The sequence below is a fragment of the Haplochromis burtoni genome, unplaced genomic scaffold, assembly GCF_018398535.1.
Source record: "Haplochromis burtoni strain Fernald_Lab_line unplaced genomic scaffold, NCSU_Asbu1 Contig_373, whole genome shotgun sequence".
Taxonomy (NCBI): Eukaryota; Metazoa; Chordata; class Actinopteri; order Cichliformes; family Cichlidae; genus Haplochromis; species Haplochromis burtoni.
Genome location: NW_024582734.1, coordinates 373,058 through 391,992, shown reverse-complemented (window position 1 = coordinate 391,992; position 18,935 = coordinate 373,058). Strand labels below are relative to the sequence as shown.

Below are 18,935 nucleotides of genomic sequence, written 5' to 3'. Positions count from 1 at the left end.
AGGAGTAGATCAGTGACCAGAAGCTGCTTGTGGAAAAAACACAGTGCATGTGTGAATTAACCTAATTGTGTTATTTTAAAGTAAAGGGATCTGATGAAAACCCCGTCAAGGTGGAACAGAAACTCAGAATGCAGTAGAAATGAAGCAAATTCAAAACGACCACAAGATAAAGGATTAGAAGCAGATTTCCGTCTCTCAAAGTTTCTTTTATTGGCCCACTGTGTTCACAAACTAAAAGGAGACATGCTCATACAGCAGGGCTCAGATGTATGACGACAGCCTTCAGACGCACTCAGACAAACGAGATAAAAGTCACACAGACTTTAATTTCCCAGCATTTCTTTCATTGTTTTACAGTGTTCTGAGGGATGTCAAATCAAACAATAGCTTTTTACTACACGCTTGAACCCAGTGCACCGCAAGCGTGTTTGTGAGAAACTCTATCATAAAACGGGATATGAACGGAAAAAACTAAGAGAGCGAGCGCAGTTTCGACTGATGTCTTCCAGTTGTGTGACCTCTCTTTCCTTCCCGGTCTTTTTTCTGTCTCTCTGCCTCTCTCAGTTTAATAAGGCCAGCTGTAGAGTCTGGCTCTCTTGGGAAACACAGTAGAGTGTGGCTGGCGCTGAGGCTGAATGAGGCTGAAATTGGGGCTAGTGGTGGTGGGGGCTGCAAGTTGGGGGGGCGAGCACTTCCGACCATTTTCCCCATACAATACACTTTGCAGTCCGGAGTGCTGGCAGGCTGCCACCAGCTCTCTCCTCTTCGTCTTCTTTGACACCCCCCCCCATTCACTTCCCTCTTTTCCATCCTACTTTTCTTCCTTGTCCTGCTTTCCACCTTCCCACCTTCTTTTCTCTCTATCCCTACTCTTCTTCCCATTGTCATTATTTGTGCGCTCCCTGCTGCGGAGAGCACACACTTACTTTTGGTAATGACCCAGTCCAGACGTCTGCTTAGTGGCATCATAACAGAGATCTTCCCCTTTTCCCTCTTTCTATCAGTTTCGGTGGAGGCTATAGAAACGATTATCCGAGGACTACAATAAATAGCTCAGTTCCTTGGAGTGTCTTTCCCCTGCTAGACGCCTGCTCTCTGGTACGGTATCGAGTCCAGACCTGCTTCCGAGTTTTGACAGGTCCCTGACCTGTGCCAGAGTTGTTCACTTCACTTATTCTGACTGAGAGTGTGTGTGTGTGTGTGTGTGTGTGTGTGTGTGTGTGCGCGAGGCTGGGCCCTACTAAGATGGTGGGTGTTTTTCATCAGACTAATGAATAATACGTCTGAGCTGAGCAAAGAGTATCAAGCGAGAGGAGAAGAGGAGGAGAAGGGATGGGGGAGGAGAGGGGAGGGGTAATGACTATCAGATGGTGCTCTACTACTGTGCTGCTGCCACCACTACTGCTGCTGTGTCTTTAAAGGAGAACACCACTCAATTTCAAAATGCGTGATTCAAAAACACACACAAAAAATAAATAAATCTAAAACTGTCATTAAAAAAAAGAACTTCCAAAGTCCCAGTGTGAGAAGAAAGAGCGATGCAAGTCGAACATAAAGTTCACTGCTCATTTTTCAATAATCAATCCTATTGGCCTTTTTTTCTGTGATGTTAGTTCATGGGATTCTCTAAAATGAATTTGCCAAACTCTCTTTGCCAGCTCGTACTAAATCACTTGCTTCAGCCTGACAAATGCCATAAGTCCACGGTCCAGAAGGTGTGTGCTCGGGAAATTACATCCTCGGTACAATCAACACCTCTTAAAAATACCATGAGTGGCTACCTGTTCATTCACAAATAAAAGAACTTTTGAAACTGCCTTTTTCTTCTGGCTCCGCTTTGAGCTGCGTCGCGCAGCTGTTTCCAGTGAAAAAGCTCCAAGTCTGAACATATACTTGCTTTTAAGTATGCGTTCACCAGTGCACGATATGGCCATTTGCCACTTGGTTGGTGCAAAGCCTCAAAACCTAATGCTAAGTTTATGCAAGATGCAATTCCCACATTCTGGTAGGACTCTGTCATATAACACGGCATGTCAAATGTCACCGTTTTCATTATTTGCACTATGCAAATCATGCATCATACATGTACAACTTAAGTGTAAAACTGTAAGTGTTACACTGCAAATTGGGTTTGCAGTTCAGTACAACGATAATATCTGACACAGGAACATTCAGCATCACTGTGTAATGCACAGTCTGCGTCGAGGAATATTGGTCAATATTTTTATGTAGTTTAAATGTAAATGTTGCCATTACTGAATTGTAATGCGACTCCTTTCTTCTTATGCAACATTCACTTCGCAAACATACGTGATTATAAATAGTGGATATACCCAGTCGAATGGGTTCTGGCAGTGATTCAGAGAGAAATGGATACTGTATTAGACCAGCCACACGCTCCTGGGATATGCAAACTAGGGGAAGATCATGCTAATGCAATGTAATGATGGGCCGCAGAGAGAGCGCAGCTGGTTTGGAAATACACCTCCACATTTTAGCGGTCAGTCAAAAATATGCAGATAGGCAGAGCACAGCGCAGAACAAGTCGTTTCAAAGATCATGTCTTCATCTCTCTCTAACTCCAGGGCTGTAAATCATCGCAGGATTCCTCAAGCATTGACAATACTAACATGCCACAGTACCGCAACTCCTGACCTTTTGTTGCATGCCCCCCCCTCCTTCACACACACACACATACCACATTTTCTGTCCGTCTCTGCCGCAGCTATCAATTAAAGGCATATATGCCAAAGCAATAATATTTAGAAGAGATCCAAAATGTTCTCCAACCCAAACCCAACTGTTTACCACATACTGTCCTAGTTTTCTCCCTCGCAAGAGCGATGAGCTGTCGGATACAGCGCTGGCTCCTGAAAGACAAAGTTTGTTTTCACTGAGGGATTTTGTTATTTTTGGTCCACTTTTATTTAGTTTTTCGGCATTAGGAAAAGTTTAAATAGCTACAAGAGCATCATTAAAGGTTCTTTTTCTTTTAATCTAAAACATTGATTGGAAGTTGGCCTGATCTCATGAACGGATGTGTTCAATAAGAGTTGAAGGGAAGTGGAAAAGGTTTTTTCCAACAAAGTGTAAAATTGTTACACTTGGGGGGTGTTTCCCTTGCTTTCTTCCTTGTTTCCATTACGTCCTGCAGCTGAAGATTATTTTTTATTTATTTATTTATTTTTCTTAAGGAGATTTATTCATGGTAGCAGTGTGAACTCTGCAAAGGTGGTGTAACGTGAACTGTAGGAGCACAACCGCATTGTTTGATTGCACCTTCAGGAGGAACCGATCAGTGCCAAAACTTAATGCTTCTCTGCTTCTGTGAAGCACTCGTATGTAGGAAGAGCAGCACATTTTGTTTTCATTATAGTAGTCCGACTGGAGTTTAATTCCCACCTATGCTGCACTTTTCTGTGCTTCCTGTATGTACTGCAATCAACCGCTGCAACCAGCGTTGGCTTTGGTTCATTCACTCAACACCACAGCATAAACACCACGACTAAGATTGAAGGGCAGGGATGGACACCGAGGGGAGGGGAGTCAGGGAGAAATATGGGCAGAAGAGGGAAAAAGACAGAGAAATCGAGAGTGATGAATGCCGACTGTAACATTGTGTAACTCTGACAGATTATTCATTGTGCTATTAGTTTTCAGCAGCAGCTTACTCTTGCCAATCTACACAAAAGAGGCATACCAGTAATGGCAGTTGGGTTTAGAGTTTTCACTGAGGTACTGCTGAGGATTACAGACTTCATAGCTGAGCTTTACATAGGTTGTCAACCTTTAACCGCTGTACATTTAAAGTAGGAAGAAACACATAAAGGTCACACAGTCTCTTGGCAATAAGAGTTAAGCTGCGCGATCATGACTAATAATATCACAAAGAGTTTAAGCAGAAAACACAATTAGACTTTGACGCTCCTTGCCTTGTCTCTTGCTAATTTACTCCCACTTGTGTCTGTCTTCTCGCCTCTGTCTCCGCTTCCTTTGCTGTACCTCGTTTTGAACTATTAACTTCCTTCTCGAAGAGAGGATGACAGATAGATGAAGGCAGTTTAAAGTCGCAGCTCTCCTACTACAATCTCCAATCGCATGAACCTTAAATTCACGTTAAATGTCTGAGTCCCATGAGGATAGATACATTGCAAAGCTCTTTAGTGCCACAGCTCGTACAGATAAAAGTCTTGCGGTCGGATAAACCTACATTTTGGCGTCATCCATGAGCTCAGCGATGCCTCCCGGCCAGCTGTCCCGGGATGAAATCAGAGATGTAGACGGAGGGAAAGAAAAAACACTCACACTCGCCACTCTGTCTTCACAGCTTACTGCAGTCGAGGAAGTGGTTGAACGAAACATGATTTTTTTTTTCCTGCAAACGCAAAACCCAGTTGTACCTCTTGCTGGTAGCGTGCCCTGTCAGACTAATGACAGAAACCAGGAAGAACATATCACGTGAGAAACTGAAAACAAGTTAACACAACAGAAATTATTTAAAGATATTCAGTCGTTATTCAAAAGACAGTTTGGTAACTTTGATTCTGGACACATTTCTGTGGAAAAAAGAAAATAAATATAGAGAAATAGATCAACCTGACATCTGATTGTACCGTCCAAGATAACAGCTTTATTACTAATGCCACATGACAGCATTTTATCCAACACATCGACCGTATTTCTTAAATTTTAGAGGGCCCTGTGGGTGATGCAAGATCTGTTTTAGGGTGGATTTCCCCTGGAACATATCAGCATGCAGCCAAAACAAACTCCTGCGGATGGTTTGCCTCTTGCCTCCGGTCTCTCCGGCCTGCTTCTAGAGAGCAGCCAAGGGACCCTCAGTGCTCAGAGGGAGGAGCAGTGCAGTCCTTTTGCCCTCCCACTGGCTTTAAGACCAGAGACAGACGGAAACACTCAGACTGCAGGCACATGTGGAGCAGAGACACACAGAGAGGGAGAAAGGACAGAGAGCACGAGAGAGTGAGGCGGCTGGCGCAGAGTCGTTCCTGGAATTGAAACGGGCAAATATAGAAACGAAGGGCAAAGAAAGACGCGCAGAGAAGCAATGAGAGACGAGACCAATTTTTGCTTCAACATGCAAGTATAAACTGATTTTTTAATTCTTATTTTGAAGTGATAGCTGCAGGAGACACAGATCTTTGGGATGTGAAGTGCATGTGAATAGATCCAGAAAGAACAAGAAGGACTTGGAACCTGCAGCTGTCCATGACCCGAGTGCTCTGAGGTCAAGTTGTCGTGACCTCTTAACCTGCTTTAGGATCAACTTCAATAAGGGGAGATTACAAGTTGAGGCAAATTAGACTCACAAGGGAAACATCCGATTCTCCTGGCTTAATTTATTTTGTGAAGAAGAGAAGTTTTTGGGGAAATAGCTCTGGTGGACACCTTCAGCAGCCGTCAGCATCAACCAGATTCAGCCAACAAGCTTCATCAGCTCAACCTTGCCTTGAGGAAGCCCCCACAAGACTGACCGGTAACTGTCACGCTGTTGCGCCCAAGATGACATTCGCCATGCTGCGCACGGCACCCCCCGCGGGCCGCTTCCTGTACGGCGACATCGCCCTTCTCTCCGAAGACGATGACGAGAACGGCAGCGAGGGCTCGGGCTCCGAGGAGCGTACCAGCAATTCCTCCAACGCCGCTTTTCGCTTGTCCTCGTCTTCCCCATCTGCCTTTCACATCAAGGTGAACAGGAAGAGGAAGCTGTGCGGGGGAGGAGGCGGAGGGATAGAAGTAGGGGGCATGGCCGCGAGACTGGTCCCCCCGGACTCATCTCCACCTAAGGAATATCGCCAGAGGACCGCGGCCAACGCGCGGGAGAGAGATCGCACCAATTCTGTCAACACAGCATTTACAGCGCTGCGCACACTCATCCCCACCGAGCCTGCAGACAGGTAAAGACCTGCATGAGTTACTGTTTTGTGACATCATGCACAAATAAGACAGTGACAGAGTGATTTCCACCTGGAGAGCCAAATAAATGATGGTTTTATATTTAGGCCTTTAATCTGAAACTCTCCAAACTCGAACAGGGAAGAAAAATTCTAGCATCTAGCATCATTCTCTTGCAGGTTTGAACATATCCTATGAGGCAGATATCTGTACGTTACCCTCCAAATTTCTTTTTTTCCTCTGTCAACACCACAACTGTTTTCATGATTGCAGGAAGTTGTCAAAGATCGAGACGCTGCGTTTGGCCAGCAGCTACATAAGCCATCTGGGTAACGTGCTGCTCCTGGGCGAAGGGCTTCATGACGGACAGCCCTGCCACGCTCCCTCACCGCCGTTTTTCCATGTCAGCTCCTCCCCCAACCGAGGATCCGACCAATCAGCGCAGCCCAAGCACATCTGTACCTTCTGCCTCAGTAACCAGAGGAAAATGGTGAGCGGATAACGAACTCTCAGTCAGTTAAAGAAGAAGAGGGAAATCGGGGAAAACATTAAGTTAAAAGTGCGTTTTGCTTAAAAATCCTCTAAAACTAAATGGCGGGAAAAGTCGCGTTTTTTTTTTATTCGTCTTTGTTAAATTTTCCAAAATACAAATGATAGAGATTTAGCTGAAGACCAGTGCGGTCGGAGACACTGTGTGGTGGTTTAGGACAGCTGACCTGAGATCAGTGAATGTGCCCATAAACCAGATTGGCCCAGAGGGACTGTAAAAGCAAAACCACTTTTTAAAGGACTCAGTGTTATTGTATCATCTGGGGTTAGTTTTAATCAAGCAGGTGGTTTCTGAAAATCTCTGAGCATTACAGTCCACAGCAGTGGTTGTTTTTCTCTCCGAGAGCTGGGTTCAAACAGCACGCAGGCTTTTTCCAGACTAAATGTGTACGAGTGTTGTGTCTAAACCCATCTATGGTGTTGTTTGTGCTCTCTTTTTAAAAAATATGAATTTAGAGTTTACAAGGGTATTTATGCAGTGACTGAGATTTATGACCAGGAGCCCGTGAAATCCGTCCAAAACCATGCGTATAATTTCAAGAATGCATTGACGTCAGCCCGAATACGAGAAGGTTTTAATCATAACTTCTCGAGATTGACCTGAGAGATACAAATTGTTAACTGGCAATTACTTTGTTCCAGTGAAAGTCACAGTCACAGGACAACAATCGATAACATTTTAGAGCAAAAAAACCAAAACAACCAACTTTTCTTCTCCACTTTTGTCAATAATCTTGATAAAAATCTACATTTCTCTACAACTATTAAAATGGATAAGCTACACCTTAGGGCGAACCTGTTTCTGCTCATATTTGATTGAGTCATCGCGGGAAATTAACATAATCAAAGCCACTCTCGCAGACGAAAATCATCAGCTTGATGTGAAAATACAGAAAATGAGGGATTAGCTGAGTGAAGTTAAATATATATGACCCCAGTTCTGATTTTGACAAATGCTACAGAAGATGATAAAGAGTTGACTTCCCCCCCCCCCAGCCCATAGCTGCCGCCCATTTAGCAGGATTTATGGGTAAGGGGCTGACATCTGGCAGACTCCGCCGTTACCCCAGCAGTGTGTGAAAGCTAATACCCTCCTCAGTGTCTCAACCCAGAGACCCTTTAGCTGGGGGATAACCTGAGACTCAGCAGTCTTAGTGTCCCCCCCACCCCTCCAAACTTCTGCGAGTGAAAAACTAGACGTCCTGAGCGTCCAAACCCAGACGTCCTCAGCTCGCAGATAACTCGCCTGAAACCTGTACCCCTTCCCTTCTTTTTTAACCTGTCTGTCCTCGCTGACTCCTTCACTTCCTCCTTTGTCCTCGCAAACATCTCATTCTGTTTCATTTCTTCACCTTCAACATGTGCACCCCGGCTCCCCTCAAACACCACCACCACCACCTTTGTGCATATCGATCGACCTGATGGAGATCAGAGCTGCCAGTAGGAGCTTTGTAATACTATCTGCTGCTGTCAGCTCGCTGCTGTGGTTGCATGACTGACCTGTAAATGCATGCTGGGTAGAAAACTATTTCTCATGTCAAAACACTCGAGCGCAGACACTTCAGCTTACTCTGTGTTACACACTGTCAGTCACGTTATGATGTTTCCCGGTAGCTCAATGAAAAGTCTCATTATTCTCCCCTGTGTGCTGTGTACGCTGCATCAAGCGTATTTGGCTGACTTCCCCAAACGAATCCAGAAGAATCGCAAGCGAGGAGACAGAAGATGAGTTAGCACAAGGGTGTAGAAATGGTTGCTCAGTTTTGGTTTATGCAAACAGTTTTATGAATCACACACAAACAACTATAATGTCTTTGCAGTTCTGCTTAAAGTGAATTTAGTAGCTTATCAGTATCACAATGTGAAGATCTTTTTTTTACTCTATATTGCATTTTTTTTTTACTGCATACAACCAGTAAAAAATGTTAAATGGTGCACTTTCTTGGTCTAATTTCAGTGGTGGATTAATCTTCACTTGGTTAGTTAGACGGTTAGCAGCAGGATGTTGTGTGGGTACAAGTACAGCATACACTGTGTGGCTATGTTTAAAGTTAAGCTGTATTGGCACACAGGAATAAGCTGAGCTGGGCTTTGGATACAAGAACAGGACTTGTTAGCTGGACCCTTCAACAAAGGCCTGGTGGAGTGATAATAATATCACTCCACCAGGCTCCAGTGCTCCTCCTCGCCATCATATCGGCACACGCAGTGCAAAGAGGCTCATGTATCCACGCTGAATGTTTATTGTGCAATTTCCAAATTAAATTGATGCAATTATCTAAAATATATTTTAGGAGAAAAATGAGGTTCATTTGGCCTCCTCTGATTGGCAGAACCTGAGAGCATTTCGTTTTCTCTGGAAAAGTGGCTACAGTGGGTCTAAGTGGGCTAAAGAGCAGAGTCGGTGCTGGTGATTACAGAGAGGAAACGATTGTGAAGGTAAAATGAGACTTTGTGTCCTGAGTGCTCTCTTTGTATGTTTTTATGGTCATTGAGGTTCATCACAGCTGTCAGGTCTGCTTAGACCAGCTGCTTCAGTTACACTTCTTTCCAGCGTCGGAGAGGGCGAAAGTGAGAAAAGTATACGCTCATTTCCTCTTATTATGTGTGTGAATACTGTATAACTGTTTCAAAACAAACAGTGTTGTTAGTAATGACTACTGCACACGGAGTGCTACGCTTTACATCTTACAGAGTCAGAGGAATAGTGATGGGATTTCATTATGTGTCGGTTCTTTATACACATGTCTTAAGGAGCTTTAAAATGAATTTCACTCATTTACGGTGAGTTTCCTGAAAATGATACAGAACATGATTAAAACCCTCTCAATATCGCTGCGTCGTCAAATGTCAGCCGTTTGATGAATGACGGGTCTTTTTTTTTTTTTTTTTTTCAGATTTTAGGTTAAAAATTTTCACCCACCTTCAAGTCGTCTGAAAAATTCGAGAGGTTTAGTAGAGGCTAGTCCGGAAAAAAATTTTTCTATTTTAAATTTTTTATGCCAACATAAAGAACAAAATCTCTCTCTTGATGCCCTAAAGTGTCAGGTGAAGCATGAAAAGCTACTTTGTGAAATTTACTCTCAGTATCTTTTTTGTTTTGATGCCAAATACCTCCTTGAATGTTCATATATATCACAGCAAAAACCTGATGTGTAAGGGGTGGAGCACACGCAGTTTGGCAAAGACAAAGTGGATAGCAGCTCTTGCATGCTGGTGCCTTTGATACTTGGATTTAAAAAAGGGGGGGACATGCTTGATGGCTACATCTGTAAATGAGATGTACAATACTGAGGACAGACGACTGAGGTGAGCCGAGCACGGCTCAAATCCCCGTGCTGTCTACTTGATTGATGCAGCTATCCTGTGCAAAGGCTCTTTGCTGTCAGTGCAACTGTCAGATGCCTGGACTCAACATGTGACAGGAGAAGCTCACAGTGGCAGCTTTTATAATCATCAGCTCTTTATTGTCTTAAGTCAATATCTGGTAGAGGTCACCTTCAGTGATGGTGAAAGTGCTGAGGTGGTTGTCTGCTGCACTTATTTTACAATCTGAATTTATGCAAAACGTGATTCAAAACAAACATCTTTTAAAATGTGCTAATCTGTCTGTCTCTAGTCCGCAGCGTTCTACTGTGGCCTATTTCTTTTGGCCCGAAACAGAGAGCGGGTTAATTCAATTCAAAGGGCTAAAGTAAATAGAAATAGCAGTTCGTCTGCCAATAAGAGCAATCACACTGCATTCTCCTTTCAAGCTGGATGTGACGTGCCCAAGCGTTTTCCATCATTTGAATTTCGAAGAAGCTCATCTGATTAATTAAAAGCAACATCTTATGTTCGGAAACAAAAAATTTTAAAAAAAATGAAAGAAAAATTTGGTGAAAATATAACTGCTCTGGTGCTTATGGTGTGGTTGGTGTAAATAGACCAGCGCTTCTTTTGAAATGGTTAAATTTAGATGCGTTTACAAGCGTTTTAAGGCACGGCCCAGAGTTTTACTCGCACTCAAAGGAGGTCATTTATTTGGAATTTCTGGAAATCAAAAAGCAAACGTAACCAGACAATGCATTCTGCCTTTTATATCGCAAACGGTTCTGATTTATATCTCGGCTGCAGCACAACTACGCATGGTGATTTTTGTATGTGGATGGAGAGACGGGGGCACTAAAATCTCACTGTGCAACTGGAAACACACCTCTTCTCTGCTGGTGTGAGGGCGAGGACCACTTGCATTTGTTTTTGCATGAGACGGATGTGAGTGACACATCTAGAGTGAATTTTTTAATGTGTCTTAAGCAGCAACCTTGCAAACACACTCACAGACAGATACACACACACACACACACACACACACACACTGGCTGGCTCTCTGTGTCTGGAAGTCATTGGCAGCACAGAGCGGAGCAACAAATGAGCTAATTGTTCTGTAAATGATTTATCCTCTGCTGAGGCCATACAGCCAGTGTTTAATTCAGCGGCTGCTATTAGAAACACATTGACGTTGGGCTTTGATGGTGATGTTAAAGGAGCCTGGAAACCACTCACTGTGAAACGCCCTCCCTGCTTACGCTCACGCCCACACCAATCACACATATATATATACACACACATGTGGGCACACAGCACACCACCGCACTCAGACACTTTTATCAAAAGCATTTCACCCTACCTCCTAGTCTTTCCAACCACTTCTAGACAGCGTGCAAAAAAGAGAAAAAAAAAAAGGTCTTAAATATGATTACTTAGTTAAGGAGTTCTGGATCATGACTGCGTTTTCAACACTTTCTAAACTAATGGTGTGCAGGAAGTTGTGGAAACAGAGATGGAGAAGTAGAGCGAGAGAGAAAGAGAAATAGCCAACGACTCAGCGGGATAATCAACTTAGCTATTTATCCTCCAGTTTGGACAGTTGGTTTTTAGGCTGTGCTCAAACTACACTTTGCTTCTTTATAGAGATCAAATGAACCATGGGCCTAAAGAGGGCTTAAATGCATGCATAGGACATGTGCAGGGCCGCGCTAATGATTGCGGTTTTTGCAGTTATTTGGATATTAGTCTGTTTTCACTGGAAAAAAGCATTGCGTCACTTTTGTGCACGGAGTCGACGTCTCGGTAGAACGTCATAGATGAAAACTAAATTGCCCTCATTTGCTGATAATGCTAGCGTTGAGTTGGAGGGAATGTTTTTCGTGCCTCGTGAGCAAGAGCTTCGCTATGCTAATGAGGTGCATCGAAGGCAGCTAACACGCTGATGGCAGCGTCTAAATGTATTCTCAGCCACGCTCGGTGTGTGTGAGTTTGTGTACGAGTGTGTGCCCTCGAGCGTGGACCTGTCTGTATATTTTCAGCACAGATGGAAACGGTTAAATCCTAATTTAACACCAGCAGAAGAAGCCGGGTCAGATAACTAACAAAATCTATTAGCAAAACTATCATTCTGTAGCCATTCGGTCTTTGGGGAAAGGGCCGCTCACCCAGAAAATTAAAGCAAAAATACAGAAAGTCGAGCCAGGCTTTAGAGAAACACAAAAGCAGGATTTATGCTGTTTCTTGAAACAATATGTACTGAAGCTAATGACATACTGGTTTTTTTAGGGTCTACATCTTAGCACTGATGATCAAGCGCTGGTTAGTGCATAATGTAGCAAAATTAAGTCATCTGAGACTAGTGAAAATGAAGTCTGGCTTGTTATGGAGTCATTAAAACAGATTTTTAAAATGCTGGGGAAAATAAAGTACATGTGTGGCTGCCTGGTGCAAGCAGCATCTAATTAGGCAATCTAAGATTAATCAAGAGCCGTGCTTACTGGCAAAGCTGCAATGAACATGAATTTGCGATGTGTCCAAGTCACGTAGTGGCAGACTGGGGCCTTATTTTGTGTTTTATTTCACTCAATTGAAGTCTCTTATGTTTTATTTATCAATTAATGATCATTTATGGGGGAAATTACAGCTTCTATAAGCCACCAGAGGCCCTGACGCATACACATACTTTCACTCGCTAAACTGAAAGGATATTACCAGTTTTCATTTCATGGTTAAATACCAATCTCCTTATACGATTGCGGGCCAGTGCCCAAGTAGAAATTATTTTTTCCAACCAGTCATTCCTGTCCTCGTGCAGCCAGAAACTAAATTAGATGTTTGTATTTGACAGAACAGCTTAACACAGGAAAAAAAGAGAATGGAAAATCCAGTTATAGGTGAAGGAACGGCAGGATTGGGTTTCGGAAAAACAATACTAAAGACTGAATTTGTGGACTTGATAAGATGCTGTGAAGACAGTGTTTACTGTCTTCACATTAGGGTTAAGACAGGCTGCTTTCTCCTTGTTGGTCCCAAAATATTGTTCAAGTTTGGTAGTATCATCATATCATATCTAAAGTAAACATCAGCAGGTAATCATATTAATGTCAGACAAATCGGCCTCCTGGGAAGACAGCGGTATGTGTGTGTGCGCGCGAGCCTGTTTGGAAAGAGAAAAGAGAGAGCAGAGATGTCATCCGAGCATGCCCTATTAGTCTTCAGGAGATTGTTTTGACTACCAGGCCGGCCTTAAAGCCCCCCTCCCCAAATCCCCTCCACCTTCTGTTTTGACTGAACCGGCTTCACTCCAGCTGAACCGCCTACACCAGCTACAGCTGTGCCTCTAAACTGTCACGGAGCACTAACAATGAGACGTGGGCTGATTCCTACCGATTCCGCTGCAATTTGATGTAATTTGGGATATCATCCAATTTTCACACACAGGTTTCAAGTGAAATTTCTCACGTACCCACTTTAACTCTAAACTGCCTCAAGTACTTTTCCTTCCACTGACAAATGCCTTTAATTTTCCCCGTTGCTTTCCAACAAACACCCAGGAGCATGGCTGCGTTTCTGTCTTCCAACTGATGGTTTTGATGGTTTGTGAAAGGGAACAAGCACAATGAGATCACAGCGTCAATGAAGCCGAGGTTTTTCCAGGCTGTAAGTGACACAAAATAGACATCTGAGCAAGACTACATGTCATGTCAGATGGTTAAACTGACAGATAATTTGAGGCAGATCATTAGTCTTGTGTAATCTTTTACGGTGATCATATCAAGACTCTTCAGTTGTACTAGGAATGGATTTGTGCCTGAAGCAAGGGTTCTTAATGTGGGGGGATCCCCCAGCGCTCCACGAATCACAGCCAAGAGATTTACTATAAATTATAAAACTGCGCTCTTCAGCAAAAAAGAGCAAATCTACAGATGGGATCCACGGACACCAACAAAATAAGGATTTTCTGTCCTTTTCTCCCACTCGTTTTGTCTTTGGGTCATAAAAAACTCTTAATATGATATAAGTGCCTCTTATTTATTTATGGTACAAACAATCCAGAAGGCAACTGAGAGTATAAATGGTGGTAAACATATGCTTATTTGCATTAGGATTAATGCTGAAAGACCTCTATGATCTTTAAAATGAGGAAACCCTACATGTGCTGATTGATGTTCTTATATTTCCTTATGCTAGTAATATCTCATCTACTATCTACTTAGTTTTGAAAACAGGACAACAGAAGAACAAATAAGACACATTTGGTCACATGAAGTAGCTGCTTTTAAGCGTGGCTACTACATACTAAATTATACCGCTGGTGTTGCTCATACTTGCACTCGCAGCCAGTAACACAGTGGTAATGATTCATGTCTAGCAACGGTAATGGTTCAATTGCAGTGTAATCTAATGATCCTCTGCTGATCCAGCTGGAGGAAGGATTGACAACAACAGTTTCTGCGTCTCCTCACACTCACTCACCTCCGTCAGTGGGAGTACCAATTCCTGTCCAAGTCTTATGATCTCATTCTTTGATTACCGCCTGATACCCTTCCAACCACCAACCCACCTATGTTGATCTCAGGCAAACGGATTTTTCCAAACACCTACACCTTGTGCGCCGTCTGAGAGGAAATGTGTAACAGGTGTTCGGCGTGATGAGAGGAAAGGAAAGTGGGAGGCAGAGAGGGTTAGTTGAGATGATATGAGAGGGGGTAGAGAAAAGTCAGGAGAGGACATGAGTGCTTATATTAGCATATGGGATAATGGTAGCCTTATTCTTCAGCTGAAGAATTAAATAACAAAGATCCGTTGTCAGCTATGAGTTAATCCTTAAAACATCCGTCTTTTTTCTCCTTTTTAAATTTTTTTTTTACAGAAGCATGGATGATATGTGTTGCATATCACTCAGTGGTGTGTTCAATAAAATCCCTTGACTGTTGCCTGAAAAGCCAGTGGTAGATGGCCCAAGTGAGCTGAGAAGAGGTTAGGTGAAGAGGGAAAAAGTGATGTTATTTTCCTGGCCAGATAGCGAAGGTCTCCCAACCAGCCAGGAAATCAGGGCCTCCTGCTCTGATACCACAGATAAATGAGAAGCATATCATCATGCTCTGCTGTCATGAACCAGCTCATGATGTCAATCTGCAGGCTGTAATAGTATTAAAGAAAAGCTCATTTCTCTCTGCCACCACAATTAATGTTGTGTGCTACATTACAGAATGTGTTTATGTGAGTTTGCTGCACGCAGTCAAGGCTAATTTACTCTCCCATCAACTAAAAGCAGAGCACATCTAAAACCACATGAACTTGCTGTGCCAGTGATTCCAGTATGAAACCATATATTTTTGAGTGCATTTTTTATGGTTTACATTAAAAAAAAATCATCTTTTTTACCTGTTATGATTTTTTTTTTTACTGTAAAATTGCTGGGCTTCTTTAGAGCCTCTGTGATGAAATATGGTTTGAATAAATTCATTAAACGTAAAGTATACTTGTGTTAGTGAAACCAGAGAAAGCTTCGATCAAAACTGGCAAATTTTCATGAAATGACGATTAAGAAGTTTGTTTCTTTGATCTTACCTCAAATTGTTTTTTATATTTGTGAGACTGGACAGATAAAGTCGTCTCACAGGAGGGAAGACTTTCTCAAGCCACCCTCCTGAGAAATCTATGAAATATATCAAGTAAAAACACCAACAACATCCATAAAGAATCAATCTTCGATGGCAGTTAGCCTTTTTTCCACCTACCGTTTAAGTTTTCTCCAGCTCTAACTCATGAGAGCAAAACCCAAACTGTTGTTTCAGTTTGATTTCAGTGAACCCGTCAATGATGTGAGATGTTGTTTCTGTCTCTTGCAGAATAAAGACAGAGACAGGAAGACCGCCATAAGGAGCTAACAACAACGACACGAGCCACGTGGATAAAATGCTCATCACTTGCTTACAGCGATTTTTAAAATTACTGCAACTTGAAGACTAACCAGACTCAAAGACTTTTGAAGGACTCCTTGTAGCACTTCCAGGATTTTCCAGGAACATTTTAACTAAAGTTTGCATTTTGTTAAAGGACCTTTTTTAAAAAAATTTTTTTTACAGTTTGAGAACTTTCAAATGGCTTTCACATGCATACCAACACCACCAAGAACCTCTTAATACCACTTATAAAAGACTCTTGACTGTATCAGTGACTCTGAGAACTTATGGCACATGATCTGAAAACACACTCATAAACTTGTATTCCCGAAAAGCTGTGTGTTATTAATGTGTAAACTGAAGTATAAATGTATATTTATGTGACATAACATTATATAATGAAACTATGTTATTTAACGGCTATATGACTTTTTTTTGACAAACAATGTGCATCGTTTTGAGGTACAATCGTTGGCTATATGACATCACAAAAATATGCTGGAACATTGTTGGCATTGGTTATTTCTAATAATCATTTTTGAGAGTTGAACTTAACTCAAGATGAGCAATAAATTGTTTGTATATCTGGGATTAAATTTCATTCATATGCTGCTGGTATGTTAAACAGATTGTACTCTAAAATGTTCTCCTAATTCTTGCCAGTCCCAACCAATAAACATTGTAGAAGTTTCCACCGTGACTTTCCGGTGAGCTGCAGATATATTTTAATAGCAAATCAATGCTGTATTATCCTTTTGTGGCTGGTGGAGAGAATTAAGTGGAACTTCCTCTCTGTCTGATCCCATAGCTCACATAAACCTAATTACCCTTATTCACCTGCGACGCTCTCTTTCTCTCTCACATGCTTGTTCCTTCTCTCCTCGAGAACTCGGTTCTAGTTGGTGCTGCTGTTGCTCAGACTGACTAAAGTTGCAGATGAGGTTGGCAACAGAGGCTTAAGGAGGAAAGAAAAAGGCAAGGCAAAGGGAGAGGGGAGGAAAATGAGCAAAATTGAATCTGCAGGTTGGCTACTTGGACATCTGCCTTTGTCCCTTTGCTGTCCTCTTCTTTACCTTTCCACATGCTTGTTCTCTCTTCTCCTCTGCTCTTCCTCTCTTTTCCCTGGAGTGCCACTGCCCAGAGTCTGGTTGTTGATGGCTTTCCAGTGTGCTTAGCCCCACACCAGCTACATTCTTCTGAACTTGTCCTTTTATTGATGCATCCATACATCATCTACTTGTTTTCTTATTTTTTCTGCTGCCTTTTCCAGTGTTTCTGACTCTGTGTCCTCCATCACCTTCATGCAGCATCTCCTCCAGTCTGGCAACTGCTGTGATGGAAAATGTAGATTCTGCCCTTCATTTTTGAGCATATTCTCTTTTTTAAAATAATAATTTATCTTTTTCTTTCTCGTGTGACTACTACACATTTTTCCTACATTATCTTCAAGGTCAGAGGATAGAAGTTATGGCTACCTGAAAATGTTGCATCATCTGGGTGATATATTATCCTGCATGAAGCGTATTAAAATCTTATAATGCCACTGGTGTCCCAAAGTCATATAACAGTAGAATTTCTTAAGCTATTTTCCACCATTAAAAGAAATGTAAATTGAGCCTGTTCTTTTAATGGAGGCTAACCGCTGTGCTGCACTAGTTCGGTGTTCCCAAATTATTTTTTAACAACGCTAACAAGCTGTTTCTGCGACTGAGGTGCCAATTATCGAGCTTTTTCCTACAATGTGACAAGTGCCCGATGAAGGAAAACAACTAACAAAAAATTCAAATGCCACTTTCCACTGCCAAAAAACAGCTTTTAGTGGAAATGGTGCTGAAAAACAAAGCTGATTTATTTTGTGTGTGTGCATGTGTCAGATCTTACAAACACCCCCAAATTATATCACTACTGGGGACTCACAGCCAGTTCTAGAGTTAATATGTCCCCAGATGGATGTCTTTTAGAGGACACGCACTTTAAAGAAACAACTCACAAAGGTGATGAAGGAGAGAAACGTGTCGTCTGAAAGTTCATTAAAATCTAAACTAAAGATAGCTTCAAAGCCTATAATCGCTTATACCAAAGAATACAGTTGTTTGATATGCCCTACGAGTTTTTTTCTTCTAAAACGTAACGCGGGATGACAAAAGACTAAATCTCAGGACACGGATTCAAAATAAGTGGTCCCTGCTGCTTATAGGTTTCTGAGAAAAAGATCTGAAAAGCACCGCATGTCTTAAAGATCTTAGTCCTATCATGAGCCGATGAAATGTAGATAATCTTACTGCTGGGGTATTTTTTTTTTTGTCTTTTTAAAAGGAAGCAATAGCTTTGAAAAAGCTCTGTGTGTCTAGCGTGTCCTAATGACTTCTGGTCCAGTTAGTCTGACAGTCTGATCTCTCTAGCAGGCCGTCTGGATACTAAAGGGGGGGACTGGTTCCTCCCACACAGACCAGATCAGGTTCCCCCTACGCCTACGCACGCACAACTTAGCATACACACAGATGACCGTTCACACGTTTGTGCGCAGATGAACTTACATATGCACAAACAGATGGATGTACTGTGTGAGCGGACGTGCACATTTGCACACACGGGAAGATCTGTGATATAGCTTAGCTTTCTAATGATCTCTGTATTTTATATTGATGAAACAGATCAGCTGAGAGGGCAAACTGCTTTTTATTTAAGTGGGCGGTTTTGGACCAATGTAAACCGGAGGTTGGAAGACCGACTGACTCTTATTATTATCACTATAATGATCTGACAGAGATGACCCCACGGAAATCTGGCATATGAACGCTGATAGCTGAAGTTATAAAAAAAAAATAGAGTTTGTGCTGGAATTTGCACGCTTTTACGGCACCACCGGCTTTGGTATGGACCATTTGTCTTAAAGTAGATGATTCAGATAAAACATAACTACACTTCACTTCATTCAATGTTTGGACATTGACTCTTTATTTTAAAAAATGCTTCCGTCCAATGCCGCAGTTTGTTTGAAATCAAACAATCAATATGTGATTGATGATTGTAGACTTTCACAAAAATATTGCATTAACTGTTTAGGATTTAAACAGTTCATTGGATGACTGACTGACAAGCGGTTTCATGGCCTGTTCCCTTGTTATTTCATGACAAATTAAGAAGATAAATGATCTGGAGTTGACTCCCACTGTTAAATTTGCATTTGGTTGCTGTTCACTTGAACACTCAATATGAGGCTCAGAGAGATGTTGACACAAGTGAAGGAGACCA

At 42.2% G+C, this 18,935-nt stretch overlaps 1 protein-coding gene across 1 annotated transcript; it reads left to right on the top strand.

Annotated features, from left to right (window-relative positions):
• The first annotated feature begins 1,372 nt into the window (after positions 1-1,372).
• On the top strand, positions 1,373-18,602 carry LOC102297157 (basic helix-loop-helix transcription factor scleraxis). The gene is made up of 3 exons (XM_005943813.3): positions 1,373-5,915; positions 6,187-6,403; positions 15,627-18,602. Exons 1-3 carry the CDS (start codon positions 5,521-5,523, stop codon positions 15,663-15,665), a joined length of 651 nt encoding a protein of 216 aa, XP_005943875.1. The 5' UTR covers positions 1,373-5,520; the 3' UTR covers positions 15,666-18,602.
• Positions 18,603-18,935: the final 333 nt, after the last annotated feature.

Coding starts and splice junctions, on each gene's coding strand:
- LOC102297157 (XM_005943813.3), top strand. CDS start 5,521: ATGACATTCGCCATGCTGCGCACGGCACCCCCCGCGGGCCGCTTCCTG. Junction 5,916..6,186: donor CCCACCGAGCCTGCAGACAG/GTAAAGACCTGC, acceptor TCATGATTGCAG/GAAGTTGTCAAAGATCGAGA. Junction 6,404..15,626: donor TCAGTAACCAGAGGAAAATG/GTGAGCGGATAA, acceptor TGTCTCTTGCAG/AATAAAGACAGAGACAGGAA.